Source organism: Mirounga angustirostris, unplaced genomic scaffold, assembly GCF_029215605.1.
Source record: "Mirounga angustirostris isolate CCGP_5_RB_7025 unplaced genomic scaffold, mMirAng1.0.hap1 SCAF_13, whole genome shotgun sequence".
Lineage (NCBI taxonomy): Eukaryota > Metazoa > Chordata > Mammalia > Carnivora > Phocidae > Mirounga > Mirounga angustirostris.
Window position 1 is genome coordinate 9,719,430 of NW_026991721.1, and position 20,881 is coordinate 9,740,310.

General features: G+C 50.1%; 1 protein-coding gene across 5 annotated transcripts; it reads left to right on the top strand.

Moving 5' to 3' along the window:
- The first annotated feature begins 4,913 nt into the window (after positions 1 to 4,913).
- On the top strand, positions 4,914 to 18,677 carry FADS1 (fatty acid desaturase 1). 5 transcript variants are annotated; one of them, XM_045893537.3, is made up of 12 exons: positions 4,914 to 5,229; positions 6,695 to 6,805; positions 7,558 to 7,755; positions 8,429 to 8,530; positions 8,638 to 8,766; positions 12,485 to 12,545; positions 13,868 to 13,944; positions 15,038 to 15,135; positions 15,336 to 15,432; positions 15,698 to 15,777; positions 15,887 to 16,012; positions 16,358 to 18,677. In XM_045893537.3, exons 1-12 carry the CDS (start codon positions 5,038 to 5,040, stop codon positions 16,407 to 16,409), a joined length of 1,323 nt encoding a protein of 440 aa, XP_045749493.2. In that variant the 5' UTR covers positions 4,914 to 5,037; the 3' UTR covers positions 16,410 to 18,677. The 5 variants fall into 5 exon arrangements, with proteins under 5 accessions (XP_045749493.2, XP_064432399.1, XP_064432398.1 ...); XM_045893536.3 differs by lacking the exon at positions 4,914 to 5,229 and adding an exon at positions 5,318 to 5,667; XM_045893540.3 differs by lacking the exon at positions 4,914 to 5,229 and adding an exon at positions 6,060 to 6,216.
- Positions 18,678 to 20,881: the final 2,204 nt, after the last annotated feature.

The following is a 20,881-nucleotide window of genomic DNA, read 5'->3' on the forward strand; positions in this document are numbered from 1 at the left end:
AGAGCTATTACAAATGATTTTTCGTAATGCAAGGACTGATTCAGTTCACTTTATTAGAACGCACTGTAAGGTACTGTGTTCACTGTGTCCCCACAAATTAGCTAATTTCATAGCAACCCAGCCACCAAAAGATGGCTTTGATCTTTAATGGTCTGAGGCGTTGTCAACTGACAAAACGCTGCAACAGGAGCCAAGCACAGCCAACACTCTTCCTCCTCTACTTGTTGACTTTGTGAAGGACTCAGTCCTTGTCTATGACGTCTGTGATTCTTGACAAGACACATCAAAATCTGAACTCACATCTCAGGTTGTTCCAATGGCCTTTTGTACTCATGTTACTGAAACATGGTCTGATGAGAATTGGCAGGAGGGCCTTCAGCTGATTTCTCCATTCCCTTAGCCTGAATAGCTGGAGGAGTATTCACAAGTCCCAATTTGGAAATATGCATATGATTCATTTCCTGGATAAGGCAAGTTAATGGGATCAGCAGAGCCCACGAGGCAAAGGATTTGTCCAGTTGGCCCCTGGGTCAGGCCTGGGAATAGATTTTTTACAATCTCCATGATCATGTATGTAGGAGCACAGGGAAACGAGAAGACATTAGGGTATCTGTCTGGTGGCCTATAGTCCTGCTAACCTGTATTTTTTTCAGGCTGAAACGATCAGTTATTTCAACAAATTTATTGATTCCACGTAGAACCCCAAACTAGGGTACTTTGAATATACCAGGTAGAAAGAAACAGAATTTACAGTCCCTGCCCCAGAGCCAAAATACAGGACACTGTGTCCCCACAAATTAGCTAATTTCATAGCAACAAATTTACTGATTCCACTTCTGAAATAAGAGCACTTGCAAAGGAAAGAAACATGAAGGCAACTCCATGTCACACACACTTCTTAAATGTTGAGAAGTAGAAAAAGGAGTAATTGGCATCTATCCTCTTGACCTCTAATCACTAATTTGTCTTTCTTTTCCAGTGGTCTTAAACTAGGCATGATCCATATGATATTGGACTTTGTATTCCCAGCGCCTATTAAAATAACTGACAAAGAGCAGACACTCCACAAATATTAATGAAACACTTGGTGAATGGTTTTAGGAAGGTGGGGTTAATCAAAGAATCATCCTACAAGTGGCATTTTAAAACTATAAACGTTTTTTTCTGAAGGTAAAAGTAATACATGCTCATAATAAAAAATTCAGAAAGTATTAAAGAAAATATAAATGGGGGCTCCTGGGTGGCTCAGTTGGTTAAGCGACTGCCTTCGGCTCAGGTCATGATCCTGGAGTCCCTGGATCGAGTCCCGCATCGGGCTCTCTGCTCAGCAGGGAGTCTGCTTCTCCCTCTGACCCTCCCCCCTCTCATGTTCTCTCTCTCTCATTCTCTCTCTCTCTCAAATAAATAAAATAAAATCTTTAAAAAAAGAAAATATAAATGACCTTGTTCCACTCATCCAGAAATAGTTAACTATTATCATTTCCTTTTAGAGTGACGATTATCTCCTCAGCCAGTAAAATTTCATCACATTATTTTTTTTTTAAGATTTTATTTATTTATTTGACAGAGAGAGAATGAGAGAACACATGAGAGGGGGGAGGGTCAGAGGGAGAAGCAGACTCCCTGCCGAGCAGGGAGCCCGATGCGGGGATGTGGGACTCGATCCAGGGACTCCAGGATTGTGACCTGAGCCGAAGGCAGTCGCTTAACCAACTGAGCCACCCAGGCGCCCCTCATCACATTATTTTTAATGTCTGCTTAATATTCCACTGATAGGCATCTAGGTGGCTGCCATTTTTTGCTGTCATAAATATTTCTTCAATGACTATTTTTTTGGTTATAAATATTTTTCCCCAAAAGATTTCCTTAAAGCAGAGCCAGACCTATAAATACAGAGAACAAACTGGTGTTGCCAGAGGGGAGGAGGTTGGGGGGGGCGGGGAGTAAAATGGGTGAGGGCAAGTGGGGAGATAGGCTTCTAGTTGAATTAAGTCATGGGAATAAAAAATACAGCATAAGGGGGAAAAAATTTCCTTGGGCTATATCCTGAAACATGAAATTATTGGAAACATTTTTAAGGTTCTAAATAAAGTTACCAAACTAGTTTTCCAGAAAGTTTCATCAATTTACATTCCCACTAAAAGAATACGCTACAGGAATAATGGTTGTAGCAAGGTCTTTCTTTCTTCTTCTTCAGTGAGATTAAGCAACTTTACAGAAAAATAAAGAATGTCAAACTATGAAATGTTTTCACCATGGCAGAGTCTCCTCTGTTATTTAATACCCATGATTTTTTTTTTTAATACCCATGATATTTTTACAAAACTTTAATCAGTGACTACTCTGGGTTCTGCTCTTTTCACCACAAAGTACTTTCTACTTATAAATATAGTTCACATCGTGGTCATTTTTAATCACTCTGTAATTCCTCATTGTGCTAATATATCCCAGTGAGCCTGAAGGTTTTCTTATTGTCAGGATTTGTAGCTGTTTCCAGTCTTTACTATTAAATTAGCAATAAACACCTTTGTAGTTTCCCACTCCTCGCTTTTCCAAGAGTGAAATTACTTGACTGAAGAGTACAAACCATTTTATAGCTCTGGTTACAAACCGCCAAGTTGCTGGGCAACGTTTTTTTATTTTTTATTTTTATTTATTATTTTTTTTAAAGATTTTATTTATTTGAAAGAGAGAGACACAGCGAAAGAGGGAACACAAGCAGGGGGAGTGGGAGAGGGAGAAGCAGGCTTCCCGCGGAGCAGGGAGCCCCATGCAGGGCTCGATCCCAGGACCCTGGGACCATGACCTGAGCTGAAGCCAGACGCTTAATCGACTGAGCACCCAGGCTCCCCACAACGTTTTTTAAAAAGGGAAACTGGCATACGGGGCAGGGGGTGGGGGGGTTGTCTCTCATTCTGGAACAAGGTCCAGGGCCCCGGAATCTTAACCAGAAGCCAGGACACCTGAGCTTCCTCACAGGCACTTGGGAAGTCCCTTTCCCCATTCTGAAACTCAATTCTCTTATTTATAAAATGAGATATTTGGATCGAAGGGATTAAGGTCCTTTTCCACCAGAAATCCAGCCACACTCTTCCCAGTCTGCTCTGCATGCCCCTCTCCTGACTCCTAGGAGCTCAGACTCTAGCTCAGTGCTTGGGACAAGGATCTGCTTCCTTTCTCTTGGCTGCAGAGTCCCATCAAAGTACCCAAATACTAGTGTCCTCGGAGGAGAGACAGCAGAGCCTAGGGGTTCACAGCAGCACCAGCTGGTTTGAATCTCGGCCCTGCCACTTTCTAGCTATGTGACAAAACACGTAATGTCTCCTCTGTCTGGAAGGTTAATACTAGTTTCTACCTCAGTGGATTGTTGTGAGAATTACATGAATTCCTGTTTATAAGACACTAAGAACAGTGCCTGGCACAGAGTAAGTGCTTTATAGTGGGCTTGTTGAATAAATAAGAGAAAATTTAGCAGTAAACTCTGGGTCTCTTCCTACTGCAACAGCTCCTTGACTGGCACCCCCAGCCTCTGGGATGAGGGAACAAAAGGCAAGCTGAGGACAAAGCAGAAGATGACCCCCCATGGGATCTATGTGACATTCCTCAGGCACTCCTAAAGGAAAAACAAATAGTTAACTTATAGAGATCACAATCCTACAAGACGGGAGTCTCCCTCAGTTTACAAACGTCTTAGCAATCTACAAAAACAACGCATTCCTATCATCAATAACCTAGCTTCCAGAAGGAAATGTAGATAAAATTAAATGCCCTTATAACCTGCAGCCCATTGATAGATAATTGAAGCAGGCAGAGTGTAACGTTCCTCCCGGAAGCTACCAACTATCTTAATGTTAATGCCTTACTAGAGGGGTAAACAACCTTAACTTGACAATGGCAAGGCCTCCGGTATCTTGTAGGTCCTCTTTAGCATATGAAAGTTCTTTTGAAACCTCCCTTTTTCCTTACCTCCCCCAACCCCATAGTATATAATCAACCACCCCTCACAATCCCCGGGCAGGGCAGCAGCTCTTTCTGCCCATGGGTCCTGTCCCCGTGCTTTAATAAACCACCATTTTGCACCAAAGGGGTCTCAAGACTTCTTTCTTAGTCGTGGGCTCCGGACTCCACCCCCATTGAACCTCACCTATATCCCCAAACCCCATCATCTGGGTGCTTCCTCACTCCCTCCCAAAGCCCAGAGGTCTGAGCCCCAAATCCCTCTACTTAAAGGCCTCCTATGGCTCCCGGGTGCCTTCAGGACGTAGTAGGGATGCCTCAGCTTGAAGACCCAGGCTCTCCACACAGAACCTCCCTGAGGTCAGGAGATGCTGAAAACCACTTCCTTTTATTTATTCCAGTTAATTCAGAATAGACCAAAAATTAAAACAAAAAGGGTAAACAGGCCTACAAAAATTGTGGGGCATTTTTAACGTTATTTTGGGCAAAAGAAAGCATGAGCATGCCCCAAACCCAATTAACCGTTAATTACGCTGTTCACAGGTAACCGCCAAGGGTTCGCACCCTGTTATTTCAGGCCCCACAACCGTGGGGGCCCTGGCGAGGAGGCCGGGGGTTTATCAGACGGATCTGCGCTGGGTCGGGGCCCGGAGACTGGCAAGGGCGCCCGGGGCCTAAGGACCAGTCCCCTGGGGCAGCCTCGACCCCAGGACGGCCCCTCCCCACCCACCGGCGCGCCGAACCCCGCACCCAGGAGCGTCCGCAGAGAGTGCGTTCCAGCTCGCAGGACCCCCGGGAGCCGTACCCGCGAGTCGGGAAACTGAACGCCGCGAACCCTCCACGGAACCCGCGAGGGGGCGCGCCCGCCCTAATCCTCCCAGCCGAGCCGGGTGGGAAGGCGGGGGCTCGCTCCCCGCGCCACGCGGCTCGACCAATGGGAGCGCGTGCAGCGGGGCTCCGCGGTCCGCGCCGCGGGTGCTGAAAACCCGGCGCGCGCAGGCGGGTCCGTTCTCCGCGCTCGCGAGGGCGGCGCGTTCTACCCCACGGGCCCGGAGCGCGTGCCTGACCGCCTCTGCCCGGATGGACTCCGAGCCCGCTACCCAGGCGCCGACCCAGCGCTACTTCACGTGGGACGAGGTGGCGCAGCGCTCCGGGCACACGGCGGAGCGGTGGCTCGTGATCGATCGGAAGGTATACAACATCAGCGAGTTCTGCCGGCGGCACCCCGGGGGCTCCCGGGTCATCAGCCACTACGCGGGGCAGGATGCTACGGTGAGCGGTGCCCAACCGCGGCACGGGAGTGGGCGGGGCCGGGCGGCTGCCGCGGGAGGTTGAATGCTCCAGGCAGGAAGTTTGGCACCCACGGACGGCGAACTCCCAACTGATTCGGGGGAGAAGCCAGCAGGCGTCGAGCATGCCCGTTGCCCACGACTTAGCACGGGATGCAAGGGCAGGAGAATGGCTGTGAAAACTGGAATCAGGAGAGTGGGGATGGAGGCCGGCAGCGTGCCCACACAAACAAAGGACTGCGAGCCCGTGTGCGTGCGTTCCGTCTGTGGCCCCGTCTTTGGTAGCCAGACGTACGCAGACGTACCCCAGAGCAGGACAAGCAGGGAGGAAAGCCAGGATGCAGGCTGCCGGGACGGCGGAGCGGCTGAGGCCGAGGGAGGAGGGGCCAGCGGCAGGAAGAGGGAGTCTCGACCTGTCTCGGTGGGTGCGAAGGGAGCGCAGCGGGCGTCTAGACTGCGCGTGCCGGCTTGCGAGTGGGAGCAGGAGAGGGAAGCGTTTTCGGGGATAGGGCCGAGGCGGGAAGCCAGCCAGTGCCCGCTGCCGTGGGAACCCCCGTACAGGGTGAAGGGGCGGCTGGGCGGGCAAGGCCAGAGCTTGCAGCGGCCACCACGACTGACCACTGGGAAGCCGGGACTGCGGGGGAGAGCGAAGAGGTGGGCGCTCGCGCATGCGCAGACGAAGCAGGCACCGACGCAGGGTCTTCACGCAGTGTGATTTGGGGCCGGGGCTGGGGCCGGCCGCAACGGGGATAGCGATTGGTCCAGATGTGTGGTGCCACCGGCCGCCGGCTCCGCCCCGGCTCCCGCCTCTAGTGCCGCCTCCCCCTAAGGCCTGGGACCGCCTGACCTGCCAAAACCGAAAGTAGCCACTGCGGCAGGGGGTGGTCAGAGTCTTAGGGGAAATAATGGAACCCTACCAGGAACGGCGGCAGAGAGAAGGGGGAGAAATGGGAAAGTTACCAGTTCGGAGGTAGGGAGTCTTCCAACTCACATTTAATGACGAACGCTGGCTCAGAGGGGATCTGTTAAAAGTCCCATAGATAAAAACAGAAGTCTCAACAGCCCCACCCATCCCTTCTAGTTGTTTCTCACCTAGATCTTAAATTCTTGTGCAAGAGCTGTCCCTAGACACGCCTAGAGGACAGGCCAGCTTAGCGGACAGGCCAGCCCAGAGAAGTCTTTCCGTGGTCACCCCTACCCACACTTCTTACTCCTTGCTGTGGTGCCGTTTTCACTAGAACACATGCTGGGTGTTCCTGAGATGTGCACACCTGGGAAAGGTCTAAGCACCCTCAAAGGTCAGCTGACTGGAGGGAAGTGGTATCTCTTTGAAGTTGGATACAGCCTCCTTGCTGGATCAGGAGGATGGCCTCTGGTGTGAGCCCTCCAGGAGCCCCGGGGGCCCGGGCTGGCTTCCTAACTGCTCTGTCTTCTCCCTATCCTTGCAGGATCCCTTTGTGGCGTTCCACATCGACAAGGGCCTTGTGAGGAAGTATATGAACTCTCTCCTGATTGGAGAACTGTCTCCAGAGCAGCCCAGCTTTGAGCCCACTAAAAATGTGAGACTCTGCTGTTTGGAGACACTTTGATTGTTGAAGGGCAAGGGGGGGAGAAGGAAGGCCTAGATAAGATCAGAGTTGATCACAGTCAATAGTTCTTTTTTTTTTTTTTAAGATTTATTTTATTTGAGAGAGAGACAGCATGAATGGGATGAGGGGCAGAGAGAGAAATAGATTCCCCATTGAGCAGGGGCCCAATCCCGGGACTCTGGGACCATGATCTGAGCTGAAGGCAGACGCCTAACCAGCTGAACCACCCAAGCACCCACAGTCAGTAGTAGTTCTTGTGAAACCTTGAGGTCCCTGTTTCTCCCACAGTCACTGGGACACAGGCATAATGAGCAGGGCTTTGAAACCTATGGCTCTCACAAGGCCAACACCACCACTACCCTCATCAAGACCTATTTAAGCATGTACTCTGTGTCCGCCATAACCACATAGAACCCATACACATTTACAGATGAGAAAGCTGAGGCTCAGGGAGGGTGAGCAATGTGGCCAAGAATCACACTGTTAGTAGATGGCGGAGCAGGGCCTTGAGTCAAGTCTGTTTAACTCCAAAGACCACATGCTCTCAGGCATGGTCCTTCAGCACGTCTTTCCTCAGTGTTGTGGTAGACTTACCTAGGATTATGGACTTCCCACAGCTATCTGGGGATGGGGGTTTCTGGAGCCTAAGAGGGCCCCTGTGTCCAGCAGTGTTGGGTTACAGCTGGGAAGAATAACAGCCCCTCCCTCTCACTCTTCCACAGAAGGAGCTGATTGATGAGTTCCGAGAGCTGCGGGCCACAGTGGAGCGGATGGGGCTCATGAAGGCCAACCATGTCTTCTTCCTATTGTACCTCCTGCACATCCTGCTGCTGGACGTAGCTGCCTGGCTCACTCTTTGGGTCTTTGGGACATCCCTTGTGCCCTTCCTCCTCTGTGCAGTGCTGCTTGGCACGGTTCAAGTGAGAGCTCTTGGCTAGTCAAGAGCACAGCCGTGCTCAGCATCCTTGCATCCTTGGGGAAAGCTCTCTGTATGCCTCAGAAGGCCAAGAAGCCCGGCCCTGTGACCGGGGCGGCACTGAGGATATGGGGGAGAGTTAGCGCACAGAGACATTTTATCATCTGTGCCTTTTACCTGCTCCTTAACCACATGCGCCCCTTCACTTTGCTCACCCAAGTGTAGCCCAAGTTTGTCAAGAACCAAGATTCTGATTTCTCAGAAAAGCTTGGCTTTCTCCTCATCATCACATTGCCCAACATGCTAATAAGGCTTAGAACCTGATATCAGAACCCATTTGCCAAGCCTGCTACTCGCCTCTGAGTTTGTCACTCTGTCCTTTTTTGTAGTCTGGATATTCACTCCATCATAAGTCCTAGAACTACAGAGAGTTCTATGGGAACTCTTTGAGGGAACTGAAGAACAGGGAAAGGATAGTGATTTGCCCCAACTCTTGCATGAGTTAGTGGCAGAGGTCCAGAGTTGGGACCCTGACTCCTTTCCTGACGTGCTCGAGGTACTGTGGCAATCACAGGGCTAGGCAGACGAAGGAAGGGGGTGAGGCAGGGACCCCCTGAGGTCACTGAGATGGAGCCTGGGCTGGTGGGCTGCTCTCAGCACTAACTTTTCTCACTCAGGCCCAGGCCGGCTGGCTGCAGCATGACTTTGGGCACCTGTCTGTCTTCAGCACCTCCACCTGGAACCACCTGCTACATCATTTCGTGATTGGCCACCTGAAGGTCAATGAGCTGGGGAGGGGCTCGTGAAACTCCAGTCAATGAAGGGTTTCCTTGGGGGGGATGGGGGAATGCTAGGCTTTCATACTCATGTCCCTGCTTTTCTGTAGGGGGCCCCTGCCAGTTGGTGGAACCACATGCACTTCCAGCACCATGCCAAGCCCAACTGTTTAGGCAAAGACCCAGACATCAACATGCACCCCCTCTTCTTTGCCTTGGGGAAGATCCTCTCTGTGGAGGTGAGTAGAAATATCAGTGGAAAGGTCTTGGGAGAATGGCAGCCAACCAGAAGAGAGGGCTCTGGGGAAAATGTTCACAATGCTGTCAGTGTGGGTTAGAGAGTGAGGCCAGGCTGGCTTGCTGGCAGTCGCCGGAGGCAACAGGCAATAAATAAGCTGCCCAGGATAGAATCACCTGTTATCCCTGGTGAGTGTAAGCCAACAGTTATTGCATAAACATACCTCATGCTGCAAGGGATCCAAACAGTGACCAGATTACTGTGCAGATCTCTGCAAATCGAATGGATGGTCCTCCTTGGGGATACTTTTTAGATATTCCTACCCCAGGCAGTCACCCCCACTGACACCTCCCACAACTCTGATATCCTACTGTGTGCAGTCTTCCCCATCAAGGGCTGGACCAACTGTCTTACTCTTCTTTGATGCCCAGGGCCTGGAACATTCATTCGTTGAGTAATTCTTCCCACCCATCTGACCCCAGCCTGACTTCCAGGGTGGTCAGTGTTGGGTTTGAGTTATCACCTGAGGTTATGAGCAAAAATTGTAATGCAGCTGCTGAAGGATGAATGCCTGAGGGTGGAGATCTGGAGAGCTTTTGGTGAACATAAGGCAATAGGAGACTTTGAATGGCCAATAGAGTTCTTTGTAAAGTTACTTTAAAACCTTCTGTGCCGGGGCACCTGGGTGGCTCAGTCGTTAAGCATCGCCTTCGGCACAGGTCATGATCCCAGGGTCCTGGGATCGAACCCTGCATCAGGCTCCCCGCTCCGCGGGAAGCCTGCTTCTCCCTCTCCCACTCCCCCTGCTTATGTTCCCTCTCTTGCTGTGTCTCTCTGTCAAATAAATAAAAATCTTTAAAATAAAAAAAAATAATAAAAACACCCTCTGTGCCGAGGCTCTAGGCTGCAGTTAAAGAGTCCCACCAGACCCCCCTCCCCGCACTGTATGATACTTCAGCATGCCAAGAATTCAGACTGTTCCATTGTAGGCATGAGTGAGTGCAAGGTAGCCTGGCTGTCCTCCCCCTCTGGCCAGGAGGACTCTGTGGAAAGGCTTTTACAGTGTTGGCTGTCCTGGCACCAGGAGCCCCTTGTTGAGGCTTATGCCCCACCTTTGCATAATGTCCTAATTTTCCTACCTCCTAAGCAAGGCCTTGGCTTGCTACACGTCCAACACTGTATAATGGTCAACGGTGTGCGGATGATGAATCAGCCTTGGCCCCACCTGTGTGGGTGATTTGTTAGGCAGAGCATCTAGTCCTTGGTAGCACTTCTGTCACTACAGAGAGTTAAAAAAAAAAAAAAGGGTGGGAATTTAAGTGGAAGAGAACCTTCTCACACCACTGCCTTTATTGTTTCTTGGTACTAGAGTTTTCAAGAAACTCCCGTTTGCAGACACTAAAAACAGAAAGTGATCTAGGATCGATAGATATTTTTCTGTCTAGTTATGAGCCTGAGGATGGACTGCCTATTAGTAAATGCCTTGGCTGCAGGCTGCTTGGCCTTTGCTTCAGCCCCTCTGGGAGCTGATCCCCATGCTGACCCCGGGGCATCCACCTCAGTGCCTCCCGAGTCTCCTGGAGAACAAGAAAACGCAGGAGACACCTCACCCTAAATACAAACTTTCTGGCTCTGTCCGAGAGTTGAAACACAATAGGGCCGTTATTAGGATCATAATAGCATCTGATTGCCATTCAAGGAGGCAGCAGTGGACAGGGCTCCCTTCCATAACAGTTCCAAAATAGGCCAGTGTCTTCCCACTCACCCCCATCAAACCTGACAGGTGCTCCTCGTCTGCTTTTCCCTGTAGAGGATGGGGTGAACTTCACCCCAACATCCAGTTTATCAGCAAGCCTTGTTAATACTGTCTCTAAAACATCCCAAATCCATTGACTTCTCCATCTCCGTTGCTTCCCATCCCCCCCCCCAATCCATCTTGGAGCCTGATTCCTGCTCCAGCCTCTTCCCTGGTCTCCCTGCAACTATACCTCCCCCCACTACAGTTCATTCCCTCCTGCAGGCTGAGTGGGCCTGTCCCAAGTGCAAAGCCGATAATGCTACACCTGTTGAAAGCCCTCCAGTGGCTTCCCATCACCACTGGAATAAAACCCAGGCTCGTTGCCAAGGTCTTCCTGGGGCTCTCTAAGGTCCACTGTGAATTGGCCTTCCCTAGTTGTCCAGCCTTATCAGTCCTTCTCCCCTGTTGCTTACTGTTCCCGGCCACACTGCCCGTTTTGTCCCTCAAACATCCTGCGCCTTTGTACTAGCTCTTCTCTCTGCATTAAATGCTCTTCCCCTGAATTCCTGCTTTGCTGGCTCCTTTTCATTCAGGTCTCAGTCCAGATGTCAGCAGCTCAGAGTGACCATTTCTGACCACCAGAGCCAAAACGCTGCCTCCCTCACTTTGTCCTATTTTCCTGTTTTTAATCTGTAATTACCATTAGTTCTGTTCACACGTTTGTCATCAGCTTCCTCTCTTCAAATTATAAGCTCCATGAGAGTAGGAACTTTTGTGTTGCTCACCTCTGTATCTTCAGCACTTAGAACAGTGCCTGGAACATAATAGGTGCTCAGTAAATACTTGTTGAATTTAATCAGTTAATACAGAAAGGATGCTTCATTTAGCAGAAATGCCTTGCACAGAATCAGTCAATCAGTCAATAAGAATAAATGTTATTGTCATTCCGATGCACAGAAGAAAGAGGGACTGGCGTTCCACTCGGGAGTGGAGTAGCTCCTGTGCTCTGGGCTCATCCGGTTGCCAGAACTAACTCGGGCAAGAGGGGCAGAAGGAGCCACCAAGTGAGACAGCAGAGCTTTGCTGTCATGATTTTGGGTGCCTATGCGGGCATTCAGGCTGACTGATCTGACAGCACCGGCCCGTCTCTTCAGCAGCTAGGCTTATAAAATAATCACTACCCACTGGGAAAAGCCTTGCCAGAACCTTCAGATTGCCAAGTTCTGTCCCTTTCCGCCAGTATTTGCTAACTTCGCTTAGCATTCGGGATTTTATAAAGTTCATGTTGTAATCAAGAGACCAAAAGAGGGTCTGGATGGATGGATGGATGGATGGATGGATGGATGGATGGATGGATGGATGGAGAGGGAATACTGGCCTGTGTAGGGGTATAAATGGTTGTCTATGGTGAAAAAAGTACCAGATGGTTGGGGCGCCTCAGTGGCTCAGTTGGTTGAGCGTCTGACTCTTGATTTCGACTCAGGTCATGATCTCGGGGTCCTGGGATCGAGCCCCCAGTCAGGCTCTGGGCTTGGTGGGGAGTCTGCTTGGGATTCTCTCCCTCTCCCCCCTCACTCTAAAGTAAGTAAACAAATCTTAAAAAAAAAAAAAAAAGTACTAGTTGGGGAAAAGGGGAGAGGATGTGGAGGGGCCTGGAAACCTTAAGACAAAGGTGTCTTTGGATGACATGAGGAGTCCTGAGGACCTGCAGACTCTGCTGTGCTCATGCCTCGTGTGGGCACGGGCCACGGAGCTGTATGCCAGGGTGTGTGCACCTGGCCGATCACAGCCTGGGTCTTCCTGCGCCAGTTGCTACAGGTAAAGCCAGGCCTGCTGGAGCATTCTAACAGCACCAACAAGCTCAGCCGACAGCCCCTGGAGTAGGCCTAAACTCCTGAGCAGGGAAAAGCCAAGGTCACAGGGGGAAGGGAATGGGATGACTGGTCTGTGGGTACTGATTTGTGTTTGCTTTTCTTCACAGCTTGGGAAACAGAAGAAAAAGTACATGCCATACAACCACCAGCACAAATACTTCTTCCTGAGTGAGTGTCCTTATCCAGCACAGGGGGACTCTCTTGGGATGGGGGTGCTGAAGGGATGTCAGGAAGAAATGACTTTCTGAAGGATTATGGTATTTTAAGTAAAGGCTGCAGGAAGTACCCTGTCCCCGACTGGTTACTCCCTGCATGGGAGCAGACTACCATCTCAGTTGAGCAAAGTTACAGGCTAATATTTGGTCAAGGGTCATGTGTATTGGGGCAGAGGAGTTCCTCCGGTTTCACCCTGGCTTCCACAAGAGCACTGAGCGGTCAGGTCCAGCCATCTTGATTAAACCTTAAACCTTGGGAAACAGACTTGGGCCAAGATGACTCTGTGGGTAGTCCAACACCCAGTGGCTGTGGGAGGACTGGACTCAAAAAGGAAGTGGAAAGGCTGTTAGAGCTGAAAAGGAGGATATTTCTGTGGTTGTCTTAAGCTCTCTCTGAAGGCTGTTCTATATTCCTTGCTTTTAAAATCTTCATAGTGCCTAAAATTTGAGTTTTCTAATTCCTTTAAAAATTCAAATGTTTAAAGGAAGGGAAAGGAGGATTCCATTGATCCCATTTTAGTTCAAAGGAATTTATCCTAACTGCCTATTATGAACCATCACTACTGGAGAAAGGGGATGGGTAGAAGGGTAGAGCAGAAATGTCTGGGAGAATTTTAGAATCCATGGCACATCAGGACAGAGGAGCCATAGGTGAGCACGGTCGTGCAGGGGGTTATAGGGAGCTTCAGGGCCCTGCAGAGAAGGGATACAGAAAAGGAAAGGGGACAGCATTAGGACGGGACCACTTCTTCAAATCCCTTCCCACACCTGCCCTCCAGGGCTTCAGGTTGGGAGGTACAAGGTCATTTCCCTAATCCAAAGAAGTAAGCTTTCAGCCCACTGAAGCATTAGCAGCACCCACCCCGCACCTCCCAACCCACACAAGCAAACTTTCCTGCTCCTGTCCCTTCGCCTGTAGGCAGAGCAGCCCAGAATGCAGGGCAGGTGACTGCAAGGACAGGCAGTGGCAGGCCAGGGAACACGGGGAGAATCCGCAGTGGCCTTCTAAAGGCATGGAGCTCGAGAATGGAAAAGAATGCCACTCCCACCCTCACCCTCCTGGCATCCTCTTGGGAGGTTTTGCCTTCTTCAGACTTGCACTCATGCCCACCTTCAGGGCCTGCCAGTTCCAATGGAGTGAGGAATGCCAAGGCAGCTGGAAGGGGCCACAGGAAGAGATGGCAAGGGGGCAGCCCCGTGCCGGAGGCCACCTCTCAGGCACTGAACTGCCCTCATGCTGCTCACACTTCCTCCCTGTCTCCATTTCCTTCCTAGTTGGGCCCCCAGCCTTGCTGCCTCTCTACTTCCAGTGGTATATTTTCTATTTTGTTATCCAGCGGAAGAAGTGGGTGGTGAGTATCCATAGCCCCCAAGTTCCACATCCTTTGTCTTCAGAATCCTGAGGGAGGGGAATGGGGGTTCTCCAGAGGAAAGCTCACTGAGATTTACTCCAGGCCTAATTTAGAGCAAAGTTAATAGAACTGAGTATAGACCTTCCTTGTCTCTAGATGGGATGATCTGGACTCAGCAGACAGCCTGACTCCCAACGCCCTATTTCTTTTTTTTAAAAAGATTTTATTTATTCATTCATTCATTTATGAGAGAGCACGTACACACAGGCAGGGGGAAGGGCAGAGGGAGAGGGAATCTCTCAAGTAGACTTGGTGCTGAGCATAGAGCGCCAGGCTCAGTCCCACGACCCTGAGATCATGACCTGAGCCAAAACCAAGAATCGGATGCTCAACTGACTGAGCCACCCCAACGCCCCCCCCCCCCACCACCAATGGCCTATTTCATTCAGCTGGTACCTCCTGAGGTTCTCGTGCTTGTCATAAAGCCAGGAGCCAGGCTTGGGGGTGGGGAAGAGGTAGACGCAGAAGGTTCTAGGATTCCAAAAGGGTCTTGCCTGCCTCTGGCTGGATGAGAGGCATTAGAAAAGGCTTTGTGAAGTCAGTTTTGTAGCTGGGCCTTGGAGGATGGGCAAAGGTGGGGCTGGAGGGGGATGGACTCTGGGAAGTGAGGGGCAGTTTTGGCCACTTGGACATGTTGTGACTCGTGCCAGGGGAGAATTGTGGTGTAGAAGAAGTGCTTGATCAGGGCACTGGCATAGACCGAGCCTCTGTCCTGGAAGATTCATTTGGCAGCATGATGAAGGGATAAAGAACTTTGATGGGTTGGGAGGAGCTGGAGGCAGGGAAACCCTGTAGGCCTTGGCACCTGTGAAGGAAACAGGCAAGGAGGACTGGGGGCCGCCGCCAGGAATGGAAGGAAGGAGTGGGGTGGCATGAGATATTGCAGGACTGGGCAACGAAGAGAAGCTGACGGTGACAGAATGTTCCAGTCTGGGTCCCTGGCAGAGTGGCTGTACCATGCAAATAGGTGAAACGAAAGGAAGAGGAAGAAGTGCTTTGTGCCAGTCATCATGCTCTCTGCCTCTCAATGTAGGACTTGGCCTGGATGATCACCTTCTACGCCCGCCTCTTCCTCACCTACTGGCCGTTTTTGGGACTGAAAGGCGTCCTGGGCCTTTTCTTCCTGGTCAGGTAGTATTTGATGGGGAAGGAGGGATGGCAAAGAAAAGCTGTTTGGGAATAACGAGTCTGGTCTGGGGGCTGTGCTGGGGCTTTAGGCGGCAGGGGGTGTCCCAGGTGTTGGCCTGGGAAGATGGCCAGGCCAGAGGTTATCTGAGGCAGAAGAAGAGCTCTCACTTGTACTGTTTTTGTCTGTGTGCCATATCCACCAGGTTCCTGGAAAGTCACTGGTTTGTGTGGGTCACACAGATGAACCATATCCCCATGCGCATTGATCGCGACCGGAACATGGACTGGGTCTCCATCCAGGTAAGGGACAGTCACTTGGAAGACCTGGGGATGACACAACTAATGAAAAAGGCAGGTGGGCACAGATGCAGGCTAGGGGGTGGGCGTCCCCAAACAGCACTGCCTCATTAGCTTGAAGCTTCTCTCCTGCCACCATTTGGAGAAGGGAGTGACCAGGGACCGTCCCCCCCGACCCCCCAACCCCAGCCGGCTTTGCCTGGAGACGGCTGGGTTGGCCTTTCTATCTGGCACCCAGAGCCACGCTCTCCCTGCCCTCTTCCTCCAGCTCCATGCAACATGCAATGTCCACAAGTCTGCCTTCAATGACTGGTTCAGTGGACATCTCAACTTCCAGATTGAGCACCAGTAAGTAGGGAGACCTGAGAAGCAGGGTCCTTGGGAGGGTCCCTGTGGGGAAAGCGGGGAGGTGGAAAGAGCAGAGTAGGGGCCACTGACGGTCCCGTTCTCCCTGAAGTCTTTTCCCCACGATGCCTCGACACAATTACCATAAAGTGGCTCCCCTGGTGCAGTCCCTGTGTGCCAAGCACGGCATAGAGTACCAGTCCAAGCCCCTGCTCGCAGCCTTCGCCGACATTATCTAGTGAGTACCTGAGCCTGGGAACAGGGCCGGCAATGGGGCTGGTGCTGTGTGGGGTGGGAGCAACAGGCAGGGTCCCCCCGGAATGGAGGCCACCAAGACAAAGGCAGGGTGCTCTGCTGGTCTTGCAGCCAAGTCAGGCCTTTGTTCTCAGTGCCATGGCCCAAGCTAGTTCTCAGAAGCCAACGGGAGGAAAGGGGCCATATGCCATGGAGACCAGCCTCCATTCCTCTGTAAGAGCCTCACTACATGTCTGTAGGGTGGTTTGGCTTTTGGGCCTGGCTCTGCGTGCGCGCTCGCTCTTTCTCTCTCTCACTCTCACTTCCTGCTCCCATCTTGCTCCCACAGCTCACTGAAGGAGTCTGGGCAGCTCTGGCTAGATGCCTATCTTCACCAGTAACAACCCCCCCCCCCCAATCTGGAAGAAATGCCTGTCTTCACTGATCATACCAGCCCACCTGGGAGATGAGTTTCTGGCACCAAAGCAGAGGGGAGCTGGAGGGACAATGCCACTGTAATTATAATATTGGGGGGGTGGTCTGAGGAGATAAAGGCTCAACTCAAACCTTCCCCTTTATCTTCCCGGCACAGATCTAAGACCCAAAGGGCTAGGGGGACATGCCTGCCCCCTGGAGGGAGGGAAGGAGCTACTGGGGCAGAGATGTGGGAGTTTACTTTCCTTTTTCTAGTTTGGCAGATACAGATGCTTGGTGAGCAATGAGGGAGTCGGTGTTGGAAGAATAGGGAGGACATACTGAGCCCCAAAATCAGTAAGAGATTTAGCATTAAAATTCCAGCCAGGAAAGGGGTGAGCCCATCTCACTGGTCTACTTCTCAGTGCCTTCTCCACCCTGTACTGTCTGAGGAGATAGAGTGGCTGAACCTTCCAAGCAAGATTTAGATTTGAGGCCTGGCATAGTGCACCACCTGGGAGGCTCAGCTCACTCTAGGGCTAGGTGAGACCTAGGTCTGCCTCAGGCTCCTGGAGAAGCAATTTTCCCACTTCCAGAAGCAGGCAGAGCAAAGCCAGGACTGTGGTGCTGGAAACATCTGACTTTGAAGGATCCTGGCATTATCGATTTTGAGCTTATGTTCCATCCAGGGCACCCAGGGAGCATTAGGTCGTAGTTCTTGCCAAAATAGCAAGAAGAGTTACTGGCCATTCAAAATCCCCTTCACCTTGGGATCACCTCTTGTAACCACCACTCAAGGAACAAGACTCCTAGGATGGAGTCCACGTCTTGATTCTTCATCCATAAACAAGTGAACAGATGGGGCAACTTCATCTTCTCCCTAAAAACAAATGGGGGTTCCCAGTGCTTTCCCTTTGTCTTCCTATCTGTAATTCCACGTTTAACAAAGTAGTTAGCACAAGTGACCACATTGGGAGATCCTGAACTACAGTCCTAAAGAATATAGTAGTTGTTAAGAAATGTTCTGCAACCTAAATTATGTTACAGTATTACTTCTGAGTGGGAACAGTGAATTAAATATAATCACTTCACAGTTCTAAACCAGATAGGAAGATAAAAACAGTTTGCGAAGTATCAACTCTGTTCAAGCATCTTCTCCGCTGGACACCAGGTAGGAATTTAGGATAATCTCTTAAAAAGCCTATCCATCTAATACTGAAATACAGTTTTTTGGAAAAAATCTCCTGGTTCTTAAAGGTTAACGTTTAACCCATCTCTTAAGCAAACAAAGGAATGAGCCCAGGAGTCTTGCCTTAACCCCCAGGGCTTGTCATCTGCATTCACACCCAAAGCCACAGCCTTCCCGCCAGGTGAGGGGGTCATTTGCCTGTTCATCAGCACCTACTCTTAAGCATAGAGCGTTTTGGATATGGAGAAGAGGAAACTCAAACTAGAAGGAAAAAGCAGAGCCGTAGAAGAGTCCACATTTCGTTGTAGGAGAGAATAAAGGTCATCTGCAAGTGAGCTGCGATGGGGTTAGGACATCACTTGTGGAAAGGCTGTGGGGATGACTTAGAGGCTTGTCAAAACAAAGATTAAAGAGACAACAACAGAGGCAGGACGGGTTGCAAAAGAGTTCAGCTCTTCTCCATTTGGACAGAACCTGGTTTGTAAGAGCCTGGGTAGAAAGACTAGAAGCAGAATTGAAAAGTTCTTTCATTGGCTTCCTCACTCCAGAATAGGTGCTGATCCTGCCCCATCCCTCTTGTCCCTACTACCCAAGGTTTAGGAGTCCTGTCACCAGCCTGTCAAGCCATCTGGCTGCTAATCTGAGCAAACCCAGCGAGGCGTACTGAGCCAAGTCCAGGTCCTCAAAGCACTTCAACCACTGTGGCCTTCTTTCCTTAACCTAGACCAGTGTAGTCTCACATGGCCACAGAGGGACACACCAGTGACAAAAAGGCTCAGACTGTTTTAACAGTACGATGAGTGATCTCAAATCCAAGCAATGACATGAGAAAACAAGCTTAAAGAGGACAAGTCACCCCCAGTCACAGATCGTGGCGGCATACCAACATCTGAACTCTGTTTTAGAATTCCAACCTACGTTTTTCTTTGTTAGTCTCATCTTCCCACCACTTTACTGGAAGCACGTTCTTTGATTAGGTCCCACATCTGTATCCTTTTCGTGTGTGCCAATTTTGTTACCACATCCAGACAAGGAAAGCTGAAAAATAAAGTTCACTTTGACCAAACGAAGGCTATTCATTTGTAATCCACGACTTTCTTCTGCACATGTCAATGGGACTCCCCATGCCAGTGCTGTAAGTTACCACCTACCTACCTCTATGGCTGGAACCTTCTGACCAGGAGTTCCCAGACAGACTCGTTTGCACAAGGCCTTTGGGCAGAGGAACACCTGCATCTTCCAAAAGAACACCAAGGCCCAGGTAGGCTATGGCGAGGAAGAGCAAAGCCAACCCCTTCCCAGGACCCCGTATGGTCAGGTGTTAGGCTGCGCAGATACACTAGCCAGGTGTGCATGCGTCTCCTATCACGAAGCAGTACCCTCACCCTTTCGACCTTGTTTCTAGTCTCAATACGGGTAGTCCCCAAAAGTCTCTTGTTTTGCCTGTGTCTGCAGACGCAGTGCTTCAGAGCGGGACTGCAAAGCAATGCCTTTTAACCTCAATCCTGATAGAACAGCTCCCTTTGAGCAAGAACATTAGAACATGCTAGGTAAAAATTTGCAGAACTGGTTTTCCCTGCAGTGTGCAGTGGTTAATAAACTAGAGAAGACCAGACAACTCAACTTGAAAAAACAAAAGGAGGGGCGCCTTGGTGATTCAGCTGGTTAAGCATCTGCCTTTGGCTCAGGTCATGATCCCAGAATCCTGCGATCAACCCCATCAGGCTCCCTGCTCAGTGAGCAGTCTGCTCCTCCCTCTGCCCCTCCCCCATCCTGCTCATGTGCACATGCACACTCTGAAATAAATCTTTTAAAAAAGAAAAGGGGCAATTAAAAACTTTAAAAAAAAAGGGGGGGCGCCTGGGTGCCTCAGTTGGTTAAGCGTCTGCCTTTGGCTCAGGTCATGATCCCAGGGTCCTGGGGTTGAACCCCACATCGGGCTCCTGGCTCACTGGGAGCCTGCTTCTCCCTCTCCCTCTGCCCCTGGTTGTGCTCTCTCTCTCTCTCTATCTGTGTCTCGAATAAATAAAACATCTTAAAAAGAATTTTTTTTAAAAGAAGAAAAACAGAGGAAAACCACTCTACATGTCTGACTACTACAGGGTACAAGCCCTTACCTAGAGCTACAGCACTGAGACCATCACTCCCTAAGAAGTCTTTCCACCTCTGGGCCCCATCATCATTACCACAGACTTAGATTACTTGGCACTCCCAGAAGTTGTGTGGCTTAGTCCAATCTGAGAAAACCCGTTCCATTCAACTGATGGATACAGCAGTGAACAAAACCAAGATCCCTGCCCTCAGAATAGAACTGTCTACACCAGGGGCGCCTGGGTGGCTCAGTCGTTAAGCATCTGCCTTCAGCTCAGGTCATGATCCCAGCGTCCTGGGATCGAGCCCCGCATCGGGCTCCCTGCTCCGCGGGAAGCCTGCTTCTCCCTCTCCCACTCCCCCTGCTTGTGTCCCGTCTTTCGCTGTCTCTCTGTCAAATAAATAAAATCTTAAAACAAAACAAAACAAAACTGTCTACCAGTGGTCTGGGAGTCCCCTAGTTATGAGAGCACTGTTGGGGAGACTATGTCCCACTCCTGCTTCAACCAGAGAAGCTCAAATCCTGAGGTTCCACATAAGATTTCACTTGAAAAATACGTTGCTCCATTAGAAATTTTGAAAACCACCAGTCTTTACCCGCTTAATCTGTTAGAATATTGGCAGTTTAAATTTCAGATTGCTTAAGTGTGCCTGTTAACTTCAAATGGCAGCGACAGGAATGCTAAAAAATTAGAAACTCCCCACCAAGTTTTAGCAGGATTATAAAACTTTTAAAACATTCCATCTCTATGGGAAATGGCAACCTGAATTTGATGTCACAGAAGAAACATGAAAGTCATTTCTGAAGTGCAGTTTTTTCACAATTTATAAACTGGTAAGGTAAATGCTTGGATGCTATGAAGTAGTTGGTCGAAATTGTGAGGCTTTCTCAAAGGAGTTCCTTCATCTCACACAGTAGGTGGGAAACTAGAAACCCATTCAACTTATTAAAACTTCTTTCCTAGTTAAACGAGGCGTCCTCCTCCAAATGGCTTAAGTACTGCCAAAGCGGCTTTAGCCATTCTATGGAGGGTGGCGCCATCTTGTGGCCACTCTCAAACCTCTTGTAACGGTACAAGTCTGGGATGTTCTCTTCAGCGTGAAAAGAACATTACACTGCCTGAAGCCTGGGGACACTCGAGATGTTTTCAAATGTTCTCAGAGAACGTGACATTCTGG